The 20,097-nt window shown below is 41.8% G+C and overlaps 1 protein-coding gene across 1 annotated transcript; it reads right to left on the bottom strand.

Moving 5' to 3' along the window:
• On the bottom strand, window positions 1-2,992 carry LOC147165175 (Krueppel-like factor 4). Its single transcript, XM_086090121.1, has 3 exons — window positions 2,751-2,992; window positions 647-1,481; window positions 1-568 (listed from the first exon to the last, which is right to left on the bottom strand). Exons 1-3 carry the CDS (start codon window positions 2,808-2,810, stop codon window positions 393-395), a joined length of 1,071 nt encoding a protein of 356 aa, XP_085946247.1. The 5' UTR covers window positions 2,811-2,992; the 3' UTR covers window positions 1-392.
• Between the last annotated feature and the right edge of the window lie 17,105 nt (window positions 2,993-20,097).

Here is a 20,097-nt window from a genome sequence, read left to right as displayed (position 1 = left end):
TTTGTTGTGTTATTAGTTTAATTATATACACAAAAATACTATCATTTACACTTTGTATATACAGGCAAATGTTTTCTGTCCACGTGGGGGCGCCATCATGCTGTGCGAAAAGCAGTTTTGCAACTAAAACATTGTCTTCTTATCATCTTCTTTTAATTTTTGTCTGTGTGTGTGTTCTGTCTTTGTGGGGTGCCATCAGGCTGCATGAAAAGCAGTTCTGCAACAAAATGTTGTCATCTTCTCCAAGTTGTTGTGCTTGTTGTCAACTTTGTGTCCGACATGACGTCAGAGGAGTACCAGCTCCCTCCGTTGACTTGTCATCTGTTACACTTTTTAAATCAGGACAAGGCCCTGTTAAATGTGTTTTCATTCTGCTGCGAGCAGCGTGTGCATCACATGTGTCTCTTCATGTGCAGCGCCAGGTGATCGGAGCGGGAGAATGCGCGCTCGCACAGGTGGCACTGGAATGGCCGGTGTCCGGTGTGTTTGCGGAAGTGGCGCGTCAGCTCGTCGGAGCGGGCAAACTTCCAGCCGCATCCTTCCCACGTGCAGTGGTAGGGCTTCTCTCCTGGAAAAGACAACAGAAAGGTGAGTGATGTTACCTGGGTTGATGGCGTGACAGGGGTGCAGCGGGCGGCTTGCTTACCCGTATGTGTCCTAAGGTGCGCCTTGAGGTGCGAGCTCTTGGTGTAGGTCTTGCCGCATCCAGCATACGTGCACGTGTGGGTGGCGGTGCGCTTGCGGGGCCAGGCGCGGCGCCCTCTCCGGGGCTTGCTGTCCATAAAGTCTAGCGGCGACGAGGGCGGCGTCAATAGTGCACGCTGCCCGTGGCCGCACTGCTGCGGCTGTTCATATAAGGCGGGAAAGTGGCAGTGCGCCGCAGAGGAAAACTGAAGGTGGTGATGGTTGAAGCTCTGTGGGAAGGTTGTGATGTCGTTGGGGCTGAGAGGCGGCGTCAGGTTTCCAGCGCCTTGAAGGGGCGAGGTAGTCATGCGGTGTTGCGGGTGCGAATGGACGCACGACATCACGCCACTGCCCTCCTGCTTCACCTTGCTGAAGGTCTGTGGTACGTCGCCCACCTCGGGCCCGTACGAGTCAGGCTCCAGCTTGATGAAGGAAGTTCCTAAGTTGAGAGAAGGTGCCGAGGAGTCCTGGAAAGCCGACGAACTGATGAAGAAGCCGCCCTGGATGCCAGAATCCCCCGACTGGAAGCTGTTGACGTCCGTGTCGCTCCGCAGCAGCTCAGCCATCAGGCTGCTGTATGGCGGCGGAGGGTGAGGGTGGGCGGCCAGGTCCGTCAGGGACGCGTAGTCCTGCTGATGGTACCAGGGAGCCCCGCCGTCCAGAGTCCGGTAAGAGTTGGCCGCGGCAGCCTCACAGGCCGCCGTGGTGTCTGCATTCAGGATGCTGTGGGTCAGGATAAAGTCCAAGTCCAGGAAGGTGTCCAGGTCTTCATCAACTTTTTGGGGTCCTCTCCAGACCTGCAGGAGCAACAGCAGAAAGTGTCAACAATGAAATCCTTTTTCTAATTAGCTAGTGCTTATTGGTGCTAGTGCAAGCCTATTGTAGATGATTTTGGGTGAGAGGCGGGGTGCAACCTGGACAGGTCACAAGCCACTCACAGGGCACATATAGCCAATCAATAGAATAGTCACCAGTCAATGTCAGGGCACATAAACTAAACAGTCTATTTGGTCCCACTCTGAACAGAGTACAATTTACACTTGGAAGAGAGCAAAAATAAAAATTAAAAATAAAGTCACTCAAGGGTTGAGGAACAAACCCACTACTTCAATTTACTTACTCTCTGAGCCATGCAGTGAATTTGTATATTGCTCGCGTCCGCTGGAATCTTCCTTAACACCAATGCTTTTGGTCTCCTTTTGGATATAAGCAAACAAAGGAGTGGCATAGCTCAGAGTGGCAGTCTCCCAAGCTGAAAGTCGTGAGTTCGTTCCTCAACCCATGTGTAACTTTTTTGTTTTTAAATAAACTAGTAAAAAATGTGTTTTATTTATTTATATTTTTTTTCTGGAGAGCTCAGTATTGTTCATTCGGTAATTTTACCGATTTGACATGTTATCATCATTGCTCTTTTTTCTTTCTTTTTTTAAATTAATTTTTATTTTGTATGTGGGTAAGTGTGTGTATGTGCATGTGCATTCATTAGTTCACCTAAAACCTATTAAACCGAACACTTCAGAATCCAGCCAGTAGTACTAGTAAAATTTAGTCCAAATCTATCCTTGCAAAATTATTTTGAATTTCTATGTGAAAAATGTTTAATAGTTTCTTTTTTTCATGGGATAGGCAAATTCTCTCATACACACAAAAAAATACTATGAGTACAATTGAATCTGAATAGTTCACTCTCTTTCAAGTGTAAATCTTACTCTGTATAGAGTGGGACCAAATAGACTCTGTTTAGAGTAAAACGTACTCTACAGAATTTACTGTATAGACAAACAATTAACACCTGTGAACAATGTTGAGTCAATTAATTGTTTTTGCAAGAGGTAACCGAGTACCCAACTTGCATGTAGACAACTGATGTCAGCAGTTGACTGGTCGCCACTCAATTTTCATTCACATGGGCAATTTAGTGTTTAATGAATCTAACAGGGAAAACATGCAACTTCCATGTTTGGAACACCGAAATTTAACAGATGGCAGTCGTGTTGACCAATTTGTCAACCATGCTGCTCAATATAAACAGTTTATGCAAACACATGTAAAACAAAGTGACTTACTTCTTCCTTCTGCATGGAAAAAGTAGAGAATGAAGGTAAAATGGTTCCGCTCGAGGCCATCTTGCTGTGTTTGTTAAATCAAAACTCGTCAGAATTCAATCAAAACTGGCCAAGGTTTGGCCGAGTGCGAGCAGCGAACGTGTCCGTGGTAGCGACGCTCGACTCCGGCCGGCCGTTGCAGATGTGTCAGGTGGCGTTTCCGCGAGAGCGAGAGGAGCAGGGATATGTAAGCAACTCTCTGCCTGAGCTGCTTTTAAACTCCTCCAGGGCATAGACACAACCCACCCCGGCCCCGATCCGCCTCCTCCACCTACCGCACCGCCTCCAGAGCAACACTTGGCTTCGCTGCACAAGTTCAAAACGAAAGTTGTGAAAACAAGAAAAACTCGAGAAGACTGTTTCTGGCACATGTAAAGGCTACTGGCTATGGTACATGCATTTGTACTGATTGGCCTGGTTGTGGTATGTGCAACGGTACTTGTACTAGTACACATACTGTTACATGCACTTACACTGTAACGTACTTAATGCACATGTAATGAAACTGGTACTTGTACTGGTATAAAAACTGGTTCTGGTACATGTATTATACTCTGCTTTTGATTAGCCAGCCCGATTCTTAGGAATGCAACTGCCTTACTTACTTTCTTGACATTTCTTTAAATGTCAAATGTGTCGTGCCCACTGTCGATCCAAAGTCGTTAAACACACAAGTGGGTGTGTCGTGTTGTGTTGTATCATCAGGTTGTGTTGCGGTGTACAGGTTGTGTTGCAGGTGAACACCGATTAAGGAAAGACTCTAATTACAGGATTGGGTTCCTCTGAGTGTGCCGCGGTGGAGGTGGTGGCGGGTCGAAGCAGGTCGCCGTGTGAACCAGACGTTGGGATCCACTCCAATCCAACCTTGGCTCCTTTGGGCTATGTGACTCATTACCTTAACATGTTGCGTGCTCTTCGGTTGTCTGCTTGTTACATGTACTGCGCCAAATGCACTAGCACCGGTACATGATCTGATTGGCACCTTTTTAAAATTTTAAAATAATTTAATACATTTTGTTTCATGCAAAAGGAACTTGCATAATTATAGTGTTTCAAATAATTGTATTTGTCTTAATATTTTTCATTTGTTTTTTACATTTAAACATTTTCTTGATTTGTACCAAAAAAATAAATGATCGCACTACAACTTCAAGTTTTTGCCAACATAAATAAATATATATTCATATAAATTCTGTTTGGTCCAAAAGGAGCTTACATAATTATAGTATTTTTATTTTATTTTTTTTCAATGTGTAAACTTACCAAAAAATAAATGACCGTCCTACTAAACAGTGCACAAGCTGCACTCCAACTTCAAGTTTTTGTGCTGTATATATTTTACACAAATAGATACAGCGCAGGCCAAAAGTTTGGACACACTCTTTTATTCAATGCATTTACTTTATTCTCATGACTATATAATATATATATATATATATATATATATATATATATATATATATATATATATATATATATATATATATATATGAACCTCTTGAATAGTTTCAACCTGATTTTGTTGTTCAATCTGAACCATTACATTTTATATGAAATGACAGGTGTAGGTTTATCAATTCAATGCATTGTTCTTTTTTTTTTTTTAAATCAATTGTGTAGTCAAAACTCAATTTAAAAAAAGTTTTTGGTCAATCCATGAAGGTGCAAAAGTAAGTGAACCCTGAGCTGCATTGCTTAAAACAATCAGTCAAGTAGGATCAGGTAGGAAAAATTGGTAGCTTAACTAACCACTGAAATGGACCAATGAAATGAGAAAGGTTTAGCAAAGAAATTGTGCATCACTGACTGAAACCACGACAAAACCACGTCACTTTAGTGTTACCCAGGTGAACCCATACAGGTCAGTCATGCTGAGAGGAAGAGAAATCTCAGGGGACCTCAGGAAGTGGGTAGTGACAGCACATCTGTCTGGAGAAAGCTATAAAGTCATCAAAAAAAAAAAGAGCTTCATCATTCCACTGTGAAGCAGATCATCTGCAACTAGAGCACACTGAAAATTACTACAATCCTGCCTAGAAGTGGACGACCTTCTAAAATATCAGCAAGACCCACAAGACAAATGATAATTCAGGTGAAAGCCAACCTGTGCATCACATCGAGGGATTTGCAGACCTCTTTTGTTGCATCTGGGATACATGTGCATGCTTCAACAATCAGAAGAAAAGTCAATCGACAAGGCTTTCATGGAAGGCTTGCTAGGTAGAAGCCGCTCTCCTCTCTACTTTGATGGAAGGAAGATTTATTTTTTTGTGTTCTATGTGAACTGGCGTGAACTGCTCCATATTCACGTTTGTCTCGTTTGTCAGCTGCATCCGTCACCTCAATCCGTCGCGTCAAATCAGGATGAGGGAGTGGCTAATCGCTAATTACGGCTGACAAAGGCCTTGTTGCCGACAACATTACATCTTAGTTCATCACAAGGAAATCTCTTACGCTCGCATTCCGGCGATCAATCGTGTCACTGAACGCGGTGACGGGATTACCACAACAAACAAAGTTGCTGTGACAACCAGCACTCAACCTTGTTGTGCTATTTGACCTTTTAATGGTTTTAAAAGTTCAATTAAACTTTGAAGAATGTAAACCGTGTTGTTTTTCATATTAATTTTCATCATGTTTATATTAATGTCTGTTTTTTTTTTAATAATGTCTGTTATTAATGTTCTATTAATGTCTGTATTTTTTTTATTTTTATTATTATTATTTTTAAATCACATCTCTTCTTTCAATAATGTCGGTTTGATTGTTTTTATCAATGTCTTCTTAAAAGTTGCTCAATGGAGGAAGTTGCCCAAAAGTATCTTTACAATAGCCTTTTTATTTGGCCATTTATGCCTCAAACATCTTTTAATTAGCAGATTAACTATGTTGTTGTTTTTTTATCACATTTTCTTTTAATGTCTGTTTTTGATCATGTTTTTAGTCATTTCTGTCTTTAACGTCTGCATTTAATATGTTAAGTTTTTCCAATATTGAATAATGTTAATGTTCAGTAATGTTTATTTAAATTGTTCATTTTCAAATGATAATTTTTTTAAATACCGTTTTTATTGTCTGTATTTAATAATGTCTTTGTAAGAATTAATTTTCAACAATGTCAGTTTCAAATATTCATTTTTTTAAATCGGTTTTCAACAATGTCTTTTGAATTGTCTGCTTTAAATGTCTATTTAACAATGTCTACTTTAAATGTTGTCTGTTTTTAATTATATCTATTTTAAATAAAATTCATTTTTTATGGGTTTTTTTTTTGTAAATAATGTTTGTTGTTAATATTTTTTTTTCTATAAATAATGTCATTCCAGGAAGGACTGGCTCTCCTGAGGCTCTTGTTGTCAAAGTTTAGACCAAAAGGTAACCCAACAACGATCATTATGTCATTAAAACAGAAATAACAAAATTCTTCACTGTCAGTAGTCGAAAAAAAAAGATGAATTAAAGTATGACACATATGGTGACGCTGAAGCCATCCTGTTTTCAATGCGCCAATACCCAAGTGCCTTCTTCACTTACGCACTTTTTATTGTGTGTACTTTAATGATACTAGTTCTAAATGTACGTGGACTGGAAGTGCATGCCCTGGAACTGGCACTGCCATTTGCACTGCTCCAGCCAATGGTACTTGTAACACGCCCTGGAACTTGCTCTTGTATTGTACTATTGTGGCAGCCGTGGCTCAGGGTGTAGAGACGGTCGTTCAGTAACCAGAAGGTCGGCTGTTTGATCCCCGCTCTCCCCAAGTCATGTGCCATTGTGTCCTTGGGTAAGGCACTTCAACACACATTGCCTCCAGTGCTACTCACACTGGTGTAAGGAAGGTGCGAATGTTTGGTGGTGGTCGGAGGTGCCGTAGCCTTGCTTCCGTCAGCCTGCCCCAGGGCAGCTGTGGCTACTTAAGTAGCTTACCGCCACCAAAGTGTGGATGTGTGAGCGCACGAAGAATGCAACCACTGTGAAGCGTCTTTGAGTGTCCAAAAAAGCGCTATATAAATCTAATGCATCATCATCATTATACACACTGCTATGGGTACATGCACTGGCAGTGGTATATGTGCTGGTACATGGAGCACTGTTACACCCTCTGGTACTGGAACTTAACCTGTACTGCTACAGGTACATGTAGCAGCAGCGCTCGCAATGGAATACACACTTATACTGATAAATCCACTGGAACAGGTGTATCTTGCACGCTGATACTGGTAGAGGTATACACATGTACTGCTACTTTCAATTGTATTGATACATGCACTGGACCAGATAGCAGCAGCACGTGCCGTGAAACTGGAACCGGAAGTGTTACCGTGCTACGGACGTTTTACTGCGGCGGACCAATATGGCCGCGCTCGGACGGGGAGCATCCTTCCTCCGTTTGTGGCGGCAGTGAGCGGCGGGCTGTGCGCCGTTCCCTTCACGCAAGTTCCGAGCCTCACTCACGAGTCTCTGATCAGACGAGCGGCCTCGCCGGTGACGGACAGTTCCAGCACGTTCCTCTCACAGATCACTTTAGCCCTCATCGATGCCGTCACTGACTATTCAAAAGCTGTCAGTGGCGTAGCAACATTCCCCAGGGGCCGCAAGCAAGAATGGATTGGGTGTCCAGGCGGCCAATCGTAGTATACATAGTACATCATTTTAAAATTGCACATCTGCATCTGCATCTTCAATAAACAATCACCATACACACAACTTAGTTTAAGTGTACCCTCTTCAAAACTATTACGTTAATTTGATTGTTTAATAATGGGGGATTTTGTGCTGGGAGTTTTTCACTCTGGAGCCAAAGTCATATTCATGAAGCTTGTTGGTACAGGGTTAATTTGTCCGGTAAATTTTCTTAAATGTTTTTGTAACAATAATAATAATAATAATAATAATAATAATAGGAAATGGATGGGTCTCCATACTGGAATTACGTACTGTAGTGAAACTTCTGTGTTTACATTACAATGAAAACGTTTAGTTTCCCTCCAATTTTAATAGACAATCAAATCTGTTGTAACACGATAGTGGCGTATGTTGCTGCCACCGTCACGGCTGCTTATCGCGTCCTGTGTGTTGAGACCTGCGAGGCGACGAGGTACGTATTTCGCTGTCGTTTGTCTCTTCCCGCGTGTCAAGCCCATAAATGTACAATTTCGACTGACAGGCGAACTTCGGTTGAAGTAGTAGATTCCATGGCTCGATGGCCAATAAATAACTTTTAATTTGTAAAATAACAGTCACTAAGTCGCTCCGGGTCACGTCCACTTCCATTCAATAATAATTTCCTTCCGCCGTCCGTCATAGGACAGTCACGTGATCACGTGACATCAGTGCAAATGGTCAATATGGTATTGGTACTGATCTGTCACTGGAAATTGTGCTGGTACATTGCACTGGTAGTGGAAATGTACTGCTATTGATACATGTACTGGTATCAGCAGTGAGTACTGTATATGTATGGAGGCCAAAATTAAAAAATAAATAAATGACTAAATAAATAAATGGATAAAAGTGAAGAAAAAAAACTGATAAAAAAATAATAATTCAAAAAAATGTATATAAATGAGGACATATATATATATATATATATATATATAATTTTCATTCATATTAATTTTTTGTATTTAATTTTTGAATTATAATTTTTCTATCCATTTTTATTTTCACTTTTATTCATTTATGTATTTTTTTAGTCAGTTATTTATTTTAATTTTGGTCCTCCATATATATGTACTATACTTGTCAATATACTGGTTCTGGATCTGGCGCTGGAACTGGTACTGATAGCCTACTGATACTGTACACTACTTTATTTGAACATCTTGTGGGAATAATGTGATTATTGTATTTATTTGCTCAGCTATTGGCAGAAAAAAGTTCCATCTTCTTGTGATACTTTTTTGCAGTACCTTTTGAAGTATGTGTGCTTGAATTCTGTTAAGAGACAAACTTGAGACAAACTTGACTTTTGTTGACGAGTACAAAAGTAAACTTTTTGTTGAAAATTCTGTCTGCTTTTTTTGAGTTTGTTTTGTTTTGCTTGGAATGCAGGATGTCTGTGAGTGCACGTATGCGAGCGAGTCCTGTACCCCGTCCTGGCGTTGTACTGTGAGTGTGCTCACTGCGTGCGCTTTTATAGGCAAGTTATTTTTAAACGCACGCCCCCTTCCTCCGGTTCCCCTGGTTCCTTATGACTGCGTTTCCTCAGGAAGTCCACTTGTTGGAAACCGCTTCTCGCTGGCACGCCGCACAGGAGAGCCCCGGTCCAGTCGAACCGATGGCTCACACATACACTTTAGATCTCCTCCAAGGTCGGACAGATGCACAGAGAGAGAGGAAACACAAACAGAGTTCTCACTCTGACTTATGTTTGCCGGACCGACATACTTGCGGTAACGCGAGACAATGCTAGCGTGCTAACAGCAGTCGTACGTGTTTAGAACCTGATTGGAGTTTTAGTCATTACAAAACAAAATGGCCTGTTGTTTAATTTGTTGTTTATATTATTGTATATTGTTGTTTTATTTTATTTCCTTGTGTGAAGTTTGATGATTAAAAAAAATATATAATAATTAAAGTTTTCATCTCTTCCACAGTCACGTGAGACCACTAACATGTTTGCCCTAGCCGGAGTGTGTTGGGTAGGGTCAACCGTAAATATTGGTTTCTATAACGAGTAGTGCTGTGCTGATTGACCCAAGTCGTGAGTAACAGTATCGGATCGATATCAAAACGCTAGTATCGACATTTTTCCTTTATTTATTTATTTAGGTTTCTCATGGGTCCCTTGCGCAATCCCTTCGTAGCACATGCACATGTGCCGGCCTGCCAACGACAGCGGTGGGTGGCACTGGCAGTAACATGTAATTATTTTTTACGGTGAATGACATAATATGACAATTCGTTTGAGCTTTTCCAACTACTCGTTGAGTTAGGTATTAGTGAAGCATAACATGTACGTATCGTTTATGTAATGTGATTAAACTAGAAGAACTTCAGTGGCTGAGTGCAGAAGAGTGACAGGGACTAAGAATATGAAGATTGTTACTACATTGCAAATTAAAATAACAACCCTGCTATGTTTCCGTTGAGGATATTATAATATGGCATGTATGAGAAACTAAGAAAGAAAGTCTAATTTGCAAAACAAAAAGAAAGAAATGTTATTTAATAGGACAAATGATTTTAAATACCATCATATTTTTTTAACCTAAAAGTACTTGATATCAGTATCGGCGATATTGGCACCAGTATTTACTTGGTATCAATCGATACCAAAATCTCAAGTATCGCACAGTTCTAATAACAAGGTGCGTCCAGAATTCTTCAGTAAAAATGTGATTAAATACTGCTACTGTGTAGCATCTGCGGGTATATTTACCCTCAACACTGGGGCATGGTTGTAATAACCTCAGGGAATCAAGGGGTAAATTATCCGTCCTCCATTCCGTTTCAACGCCGTCAATCGTCAACATCTTCATTGTCTACAAACATATGTCTTAAACAGTGTTTTAAGTGGGCTGGAACGCACCGGTACGGCGGAGCTCCGGCCCTTGAGCATTCAGGTACTTCTCAACGAGCAAAGAACGTACTATCAGCATCGGTACGCTTGACAATTCATGTTTTGATCCCCAAAAGCCAAAGATGGGAAATATCGTTCGAGAAAGTAAAAACCCTGCCACATTTTGGCTGTAGCCACAGGTGCTTATACTCACCTGACCTCGTTTACCTGCCAGTTGAGTAGAAGCACCTGTGGCTACAGCCAAAATGTGGCAAGGTTTTGACTTTCTGGACCTGAGTTTCCTATCGTTGCCAAAAGCCGTTCCAGCGAGCGCCGTTCATCCAAAGACTTCCATATAGTATGGAAGTCCTGTGCTCTTCACATCACCATGCGCACGCTTACTCCAGAACTCCTATAGATCTGTGCTTTGCGAGAGAAGTGCCTGATGCTAGCCGACAGAACATGTGTGTACAACCATAGCTCTTGAGTGAAGAAAATGAAATGAAAACGCTACCATACTGTCCTGGCACAAAGCTTAAAAAAAGACCACGGTCAGACTCTGAGGTGGATTCACAGGCTGATACAGCACGGCCGTAAACAATAACCTGGGGTGCTCATGTTGTAGCGAGAAGTGAAGCCGGCGTAGGTTCGACGTAGCTCAAGGACTCCCTTTTTATGTGGTTTACTTGTGCACAATATTTAATGTACACCATGGTGAAATGAAAAAAGTAACACATTTCTTACCTAGCATTGCATTTCAGCTGAGTTAAATGAAAAAGCAGGCGAGCCGAGCCATTGGAGCCAAAAGTCAAACGCGCAAAATTGTCGCCGAGGAGCGACGTCATCTGAAGGTGCTTTTCTATTGGCTGCTGCTAGATGACATCATTTCTGTGTGACACACTTTCAAACGTCTTTATTCCGTTTAATATCTAAATAAATATATACTTAAAATCATATTTAAAACCATCCCCAAAGGCTCATGTATTAAATTAATTACCAAAGATTAAAACAAAGGACATTCTCGCTATATTTATTGTTAGTTTCAGTTAGTTTTTGTTAAAAAAAAAAAAAAAGCATTTTCGTTCTTATCTTATTTCGTTAACGAAATTGTTTTTTTAATTTTAGCTTTAGTTTTTTTCGTTAACTAAAATAACCTTGGTTGGGTCTAACCTGCCTTCACGTTGATATACGTCTCATACTGATTTCCGCCATTCATGAAAAGAGAGACCTAAGTGTAATTCACTTGGTGATGAAATGCTGAAATGGAGTCTCTCATGCTTTCCTTCAGCGAGGTAACAGCATAAGCTTCTTCTAAACGACACTTTTGATTTTGTTGTCAGGGTCTTGTCAGGTGCTCGCTTGTTTTGCACACGTAGAAGCAGGCAGCTGGTATTTGTTTTTATTCATGATTTGTGGTGAAAGAAATTGCCACAACAAAAAAAATCGGTATCATATTCAAACAAAATGGTCACTTGTCAAAATGACAATGCAGATATGCAGATAATTTGCATGATTTTCATTGGATAGTAAACTATTGGTTTTGACAGACAGCCTGTTTATTTGTATATTTCTTGTACATGTTTTGCCAGCCTCCACCGCAGCCACCCTGGGTGGTGTCTTTCCCATTCAGCCAGGTCCACCTGATGAGTTTGACTGTAAAACATAGCGTGGTGTGTGAGAGTGTCCCAGTTAGGAAGAATGTGGCGAGAGGAAGATGAGGATTCCCAGAATATTTGCGGTTGGAGTGGGAAGTCAGAGCCATGCGCTTTCACAGCATTCGCAAGAAAGTAAACAGCAAAATCCACATTTTTTTTCTTGTCCTTGTTCTTATTGGCAAATGCACAGAAAGGACTCAAGTCAAACGGGTTTAGCTCACATGCGGCTTCATGTCCTAATGTCTTCTTCATGTTTTTGTCGTGACCAACACTGTGCTGAAGTGTTAATCTATTGTGTTGTCCTGTTGCGTCTGCATGGCCTACTCCAAAGGTGGGTTGGGTAGCCACAAAATTACTGACACAAGAGTACTGTTACTTTAGAAAAATATGGCTTGGCTAAAAGTAAAAAGCAGTCCTCTAAATCAGTAGACAGGTTAGCAACCTTTACTGTCAAAAGAGCCATTTTAGGCAATTTTAGGCTAAATAAATAACCAAAAATCTGTCTGGAGCAACAAAATATTTGAAGATTGTGATGAAGCAAACAGTGTTAGTGTTAGTCTAATGTACTAAGGGCCCCAGATCTACACAATAACAGAAAATTATGCAGCATCCAATACTTTGAAACTCCTTTTCTGCTACCTTTAATCTTCCGTTTTTGGATTTATTTTGATTTCTTTGCAATTTCTCATAATTAGTTTTTCATATATTTTTAGACTTTTCTGCCTTTCTGTCAAATTTCTTACTTTTGGACAATTTTATGGACATATGGTAATTTTCTGCGTCTTCCTTTTTGGGACATTTTTGGCTATCAATTTCCTGAAATTTTTGGGCAATTGTGTGGACATTTTACAGTAAAATTCGGGATTCCTGTTTGTTTTGGACATTTTATAGTTACTTTTTGAACATTTTCTCCTTTTCTTAAATACATTTTCAGACTTTTTTTCCCCCAGTGTTCATTTTATGGTAATTTTCTGCTTTTCCTCTTCCTTTTTGGTTTATTTTTCTGACAACTTAAACATTTGGACTCTGACTTTTTTTGAACATTACATTTTTCATTTATTTTTATTTAAATCAATAATTCATTTAAAAAATATTTTATCTAAAAATACAGATAAATATATTAAAACAAAATAATAATCTGCTACGTGAGATCCACATAGGGAGCCACAGGAAAGGGACTAAAGAGCCACATGTGGCTCCAGAGCTGCAGGATGCAGGCCCCTGATTTAATGGAAGAGCATTTGATTGTTTTGCCTGTTACTTTACATGATTGGCATAGATGATTTAACAAAATACGTTTTTTTTAATGAATAAAATATTTTTGGGGGGTCAAATTATTGACATCTCTCATGGCACTAATGTGCTAAGACACACTGGTTGAGAATCCCTGCTTCAAAAAATCATTTGAACAAGTATTCAATGGAAAAACTACTCAAGTACTGAGTAACTAGTGATTAACTTCAGATTTACTCTTTTCAATGAGACAAAAGGTTCCTATGAGCATAGTATCATCCGCAGATGGAAGAAGTTTTGACCAAGACTCTCCCGAGAGCTGGCTGCCTGTCTAAACTCAGCAATCAGGGCACAAGGACCAGTCAGAGAGGTGACAAAGAACCAGATGGTCACAGTCAAGAGCTCCAGCGGTCCTCTGTGAAGACAGGAGAACCTACCAGAAGGACAACCATCCAAAGATGGACTGTATGGAAGAGTGGCCAAATGGAAGCCACTCTTTCATAAACGGCACATGGCAATATGCCTGGAGTTTGCCAAAAGGCCACCTCAGACCATTTTGGACTGATGAGACAAAGATTGAACTCTTTGGCCAGGCGTCTTCAAACAATAAGAAAAAAAAATGTCCAGTTGCCCCCATTCAAACTTTGAAGATGATCTAACTTGCAGCATCTAATGTACTTTATATCACTACCAGGATCTAACATCTTGCAGTATCTAATGTTCAGGATGTTTCAAATGTTACACAATAACCCGGAACAGCTGCAACGGGCAGAACGTCATGTTATCAACCTGCTCGCGTTCCTATTTCAACAAGTCGTGCAAAGTAATCGTTAGATAATCACTACAATTAATAATTCTGATGATGGAAACCAATAATAGATTATATTTATAGTGACCTTTCTGAGACAAGAGCACAACAACATCCTCATTGCTTTCATACCAAAACACAGTCTGATTTACTTCCTCGTTGCCTTGCGCATACACACGCACGCACGCGCACACAGAATAACTGGTGATTAGAGAAATGGGTGTTCCTCACAGCTCTCTTCTGAAGACCCTGTGCGTGCGTCTGTGTGTGCGTGCGCACACTATGTAATTAGTTTGTAATTAGAAGTGTGAGTGTGGGGATCAACCTCTCAAGTACTTGGACAAACCTCATCCTGAAATTAAACCACACACACAAGCACACACGCACAGACACATTGTTCTGGAAGTTCTTTTATTTTCCCTCCATCATTGTCATGGTCATCATCATTATGATTCATGTCACCCAAGAACAAACATTGAATGTTGTGTTCAAGTGGACTTCACTATGACTTGATTTGAGCAAGACTATGGCCTCAGTATTTGTAGACAGGTGTACGTGCAGTCGTGCACTGTTAAAAACTGCTGCATTTTCATTTTCTTGCCAGGGCAAGTCTGGTTTACTGTGTTTGGGGAATATGGCAGACCATGGTGACAAAAAGTAGTCGAGACCAGGGTTTCTCAGTTAGAAATGTAAAAAGGCCTTGATACACCAATCCGACGTCGGCCAAATGTGACCGACAGCTACCCCATGTGGCTTCGGCCCAGACATCAGCACGTCGCGTAGAAATATGACGTAAATACACACTCACCGACCCTGACTATTACGTAACTTTAGCGCATGCGTGAGAAGTAATTCCCCTTCATACCATCAGTGGCGGTAGTCATTATTCCGAAAGGAAACCTCTTTATGGGGACGGGATATAAAAACGTAAACGAATCATACTGGTTACTTTTTCTCTCACGATGTCCTCCCACGTGAATGCAACCCTCCGGCTTTTTGCATAGTATCGTATAATGCTGTCATTGTCAACCCTCGCTCTTGTTATTGTACGAAGATTAAGGCAGCAAAATTACGGTCTCTCTTGAACCAAAGAGACAAAGTCATCTTCCCGATCTTCTGTCCAGACAGACATTGTACGTTCAAATTCGGAGGATACAGTAGGGTGACAATGCGCAAAATGAGCGGGAAAAAGAAATGGTCCAGGCTTTTCATCAGTACTGTTTGTCCGCGTTCGTCACTTCCTCTTCTTGCCTTGTGCGCTCATTCACTAGCTAACAGCCAATCAGAGTGATCAAATGCCCCGACGCCGATTCAACATGTTGAATTTGCTGAAAACGCACCCTTTATTTAGTCTCAGTTTGAGTCCAGTTTCAATCACGATCATTCGTTTTTATCATAGTTAGTCATCCTCATCCCGTTTTTATTTAGTCAATTTTTAGTCAACTATAAATCTAGCATTTTAGTCAACAAAAACTATCAACGTTTTAGTCTAGTTTTAGTCAGGACAATAATTTAACCCCTTTATATATTTTTTCTCAGCAGATCATGTTGAACGTTTAAAATCTTTCACATGAAATTTTCTCCGAGATTCCGACTATGGCTTTGTTTTTTTCACTGAGTGTGTTGTATGAAAACAGATGGTTTTTTTCTGTAGTCGGTAATTCTTGTCTTTTGTCTACTGCCATGGAGACATACAGTATCTCACATGTTTGTTTATGTTTTCATGTAGAGTGAACAAGCAACATGTAGAAATGCAAAAATTATATATCATGTAGTTTTTCATGGAGATGTAAACTATGTATTTACACGATGTAGGGTATGCATGTGCGTTACTGTACGTATGAGTAGACATCTGCTTCATGTTAAAGCGCCCTGGGCCTCTGACATGATGAAACGCAGCCTGGCGCTCCGCAGCACAGCCAGATACTGACGGCTGCTACGCCCCCGACTAGCCAGGGCCGTGAGCCCGCCGCCCTGGAGCCGCAAGACCCCGAGGACCACGCCTTTGGGACAAAGCCCACCAGAATTCATTATAAATTGCATCCAAAAATGGGCAGAAATATGACCACAACAGGCAATAGAGACCAACATTTATTTTACAGTACTGGGGAAAATTTGACACTATAGCCAAAGTTTGGTGTAAAACTAAAGCAGATTATTATTATTTTTAAATAATACTGAAAGTCTGACAAAAATGTGATAAAAATCTTACCCCCCAAATTGATAAAACAATATAGCAAAAAAACAAACAAACAACAAACAAAAGTGAAGACAAAAATCAGCCAAAATGAGAAAAAGCCAGCCCCCAAAAAATTACTTAAATCATGCACACACAAAAAAAGTCACAAAATAAGACAAAAACAGCCAAGGTTTTATACATAGACCTTACAACAATGGGTCAAATCTGACCCAAAAAACAGAGTGGACAAAATCCGGAAAAAATGGCTAGGTATTGGCAAAAACAAAACAAGATAAAAATCTGTTAAAAAAAGAAAAGAAAAAAAAGAAAATATTGTCATTTTGTTAACGTGTTCAAAGGTGAATAACTCTTTGAGGTGAGTTGTTCAAACAAAAAGGTAAAATTTGAGTGAACTTGACTTGTGCTAAGTTTAAAAGTAGAATCCGGATCTTGTAGTCACAAAGCTATATTAATGTGTTGCGCGTATTGTGCCTGATAGTTACATTTGTTATATATAGAATATTATATGGATTATTAGTACTGTGAATGAATACATTTATAAACACTCTATGATTCTACAAGTAAAAAAATTGAGGAACCTTAATCTGAACAAAAGTGGTAAGAACAGACCAGATCAGTCTGCTGTCTGCTGCTAATTGGCTGTGAAACAGTCTCCTGCGTGGCCAGAACGCAAACCGTTGGAACTATTTATATTTATGGACAATTTCTAACTCTGTTGCTTTATTCATTGTACATTGGTGTGTGTGAGGAACTTAGCGAATCATGGTGAATTTTGAACAAAGACTCGAATGTTAAAAGGATTTCCCCCCCCCCTTTTTTTTTTAAACAGTGCAATAATTCCAACCAAAAATTATCTGTTATCCCCAATTTTCTGTACACTCTGTCCCAATTTGCATATTTTAGCCCAAAACTTGAAAAAGTAATTTGCCCCGCATAGCGTCACAATGACGTCATTGGCACATCCATCACTGCACGCGTGTGTATGATTTCTTGAAGAGCGCCGCGGTTTCCTGGACGCCTTGAATGCATCGGCATCAGTGGCAGCTGTGCGGGTTTCCCCCTCGGTTGCCGTGACGACTGCAATCACGTCACCATAACAAAGCACTTCGCACTAGCGTCCTCCTCGCGGCTTTCTCACATTCCCGCATGGAATTTTTTTGGCAAACATTCCTGGAACCAATTCCCGCTTTTTTTCAATCCGCAAAAGTTGACTTTTGCCATTTAAATCGATCCTGATGCCTTTCTTGTTTCGAAAATGTTTTGGACAACTATATTGCTCTTGTGCAAAAGACTGAAGTGGGGACAAAAACAAACGAAACATTCATTTTCATTCATTCATTTATTTCCAAAAGTCATGACAGTGTTTATAGTCATGTGTTGTTGAGTTGTGTTCAGAATTATGTGCGTGTGTTTAGTTTGTCTTCACCCCTTTGTGTTGTGTTGTCGTGTTCATTTTGTTGTGCTGTGTTGTGTGTGTGTTCATCACATGTTCAGTTGCGTGTGTCTATTTTGGTGATGTCGGTGGACGTTTTCCTTGTTTCCCACACTTGCTGGGTGCGCTGCATTACATCACTTTGAATGTGACGTGCTGGCAGAGCTGAGTGCAGCGCATACACACACGCACACACACGCACACAGCTGGCGAGCTGAGCTGAGCTCATGTTCTCAAATGGTTTCGCTGACCGTTTGATTGACAGCAGGAATGTTTGCGTTTCCTCTCACACACTCCAGATAAAAAGTTTGGCTTGCTTGACGCGCGTTTAACTTTCAATAAGAACACGCACTCACGCACACATGCACAAACAACATAAGCATCAGCACCAATAGTGGACGGAGAAACACAAGTGAGGTAGAGAGAGGAATATGATTGATCCGACTGGATGAATGGAATTGAAGAAAGAAGTTTAAATGAATTATTATTGTGTGAAATGAAGATGAGCCCAATTTTATGCTGAGCGCACAGGAACCTGTCTATGAAAATAGGGCCCTATAACTTGATTTGATGGGTGTCAAACGTGTCAAATGCAGGCTGGATCAGGCCCACAAACAGGTTTATACTGACCCATGAAATGATTTTGTCGTAGAAGTATAAAAATTAGTAGGCCCAACTGATTAATACGCCAGCCGAAATAGATATTAGTTGTAAACAAGTAACACTGTTCTCTATATACAATTACATGTACCGTACCTTCCAAGCCTGAAGGATGTGTAATGAAAGTTGTTCATCATTTAGACCTGTCATTCAAAACAGAATATTTATTTATAATATATATATTTATTTTAAATTTTTATTTTTTTATTAAATTTTTTAAATTTTTATAAGCAATGCTCAGATGAGTAATTCAACTTGTGCAAGGAATGGACCTCAAACACAACCTAAATTCAGTGTTTTTTAAACAACCCTGTAATCTTCTTTTCCTTTCGGCTTTTCCCTTCAGGGGTCGCTCGCCACAGCGAATCATTTTATTTTATATTTTTTAAAGAGCTCAGTATTGTTCATTCGGTAATGTCATCATCATTGCTCTCTTTTTTTAATTATTTTGTATGTGGCTGAGTATGTGTATGTGCGTGTGTATGTGTGTGCGTGTGAGTGTGAGTGTGTGTGTGTATTCGTTAGTTCACCAAAAACCTATTAAAAAATTCCCATACCGTTCACCTAAACCGAACACCGCCGTCAGGAGACCCGAGGAAGGACCAAAGAAAAGAAAGGAAAGTGAAATCCAGCACCAACCAGACACCACCCACCGGGCCACCAACCAGAGTTCTTCACCAACCCCAGAAACATCTAAATTCCAACAAATCAGGGAGACCTCAAGAGACCAAAGGAGAGACTGAGGAAAGGAAGGAAGGACAGACGAAGCAGAGTGTGATCCACAGACACCAGCCTCCACCGATTCAATGACCTGAGGAAGAAGCAGATTGTGTCTGAGTTTCGATAGATGTTTGTGTGGTGAAACTGGCGTGCATGAAAATCTCCACCAAAGAGGGGAGCCGTCGACCCCCGCGAGGACAGAGCAAGCGCAACACCTCAGGGCCCCCCAGGCCGCGGCAGCGCCAAAGGACGACCCCCGGGCCCCGCCAGGGCCACCGGCTGGAGAGCAAACCCAGGAGCAGGAGCTCCTACCCCAACACGGCCCGCGCCCCCAACCCAACGCAGCAGGACAGGGCACTGCAGGCCCGCCAGGCACCCCACCGGTCCACAGCCCCCGCTCCCCCCACGACTCCCCCGCCCCCCATCCACCCCAACCCAGCCCCAGCCGCCCCCAGGCCCCCAAGCCCCCAGACACCCCCCACCCCCAGCACCCCCCCCCCCGCCCCCCCCCCCCCCGCCCCCCCACACACACACAGTTGTGTGGTGCATTAAAATTGGAGGGGAGTTGTAGGGCGAAGACGGTGTTTCCACCCTACCCCACCCCCAAAAGTGTGTTATGTGCCCTATATGTCTATAAAAGTGTATTGTGCAAACCTAGTGCAGTGAGTTAAGAGGAGCGACCAGCGGGCCCCCCCCCCCCCCAACCGGGCGGGGGCAGGAGGCGCACCCGCCCACCAAACCCCCACCCACCCCACCCCCGGCGGGCATATGGGACCAGCCCGGTGGGGCGATAGGGCTCGCCCCCCGGATTCTGGGGCCTGCCCGAGGTGCCAGGAGGTCCACCGGAGTGGGGCGGGCACAACACCAAAACCCACCCACCCCCCAGGCCCCCGGAGTGCCGAGACCCGGGCCACGGATGGAGCCCCCGGTACAGGGGAGGGGAAGGAAGGCGTACAGAGGAGGGGGAAGGGAGGGGGAGATGACAAGAAGGGCAAGGGGCAGCGGCAGGGCCGCAGAGAGAGGGGGAGAGGAGGAGTAAGGGTGACAAGGGAGAAGGGACAGGGAGGCGGAGGACGGGCTGGGAGAGGCGAGGAGG

This window comes from Leptonotus elevatus, chromosome 11 (assembly GCF_054856555.1).
Source record: "Leptonotus elevatus isolate MCC_2025b chromosome 11, RoL_Lele_1.0, whole genome shotgun sequence".
Taxonomy (NCBI): Eukaryota; Metazoa; Chordata; class Actinopteri; order Syngnathiformes; family Syngnathidae; genus Leptonotus; species Leptonotus elevatus.
Note: the sequence above shows the minus strand (reverse complement) of the source record. Positions and strands in the feature narration are given on the sequence as shown.

Bases quoted from the DNA above. Each gene is read 5' to 3' on its own strand.
- LOC147165175 (XM_086090121.1), bottom strand. From the start codon at position 2,810: ATGGCCTCGAGCGGAACCATTTTACCTTCATTCTCTACTTTTTCCATG. The intron at 1,482-2,750 runs GTAAGTCACTTT...TTGCTCCTGCAG, and splicing joins TTTCCATGCAGAAGGAAGAA to GTCTGGAGAGGACCCCAAAA. The intron at 569-646 runs GTAAGCAAGCCG...TGTCTTTTCCAG, and splicing joins GCACCTTAGGACACATACGG to GAGAGAAGCCCTACCACTGC.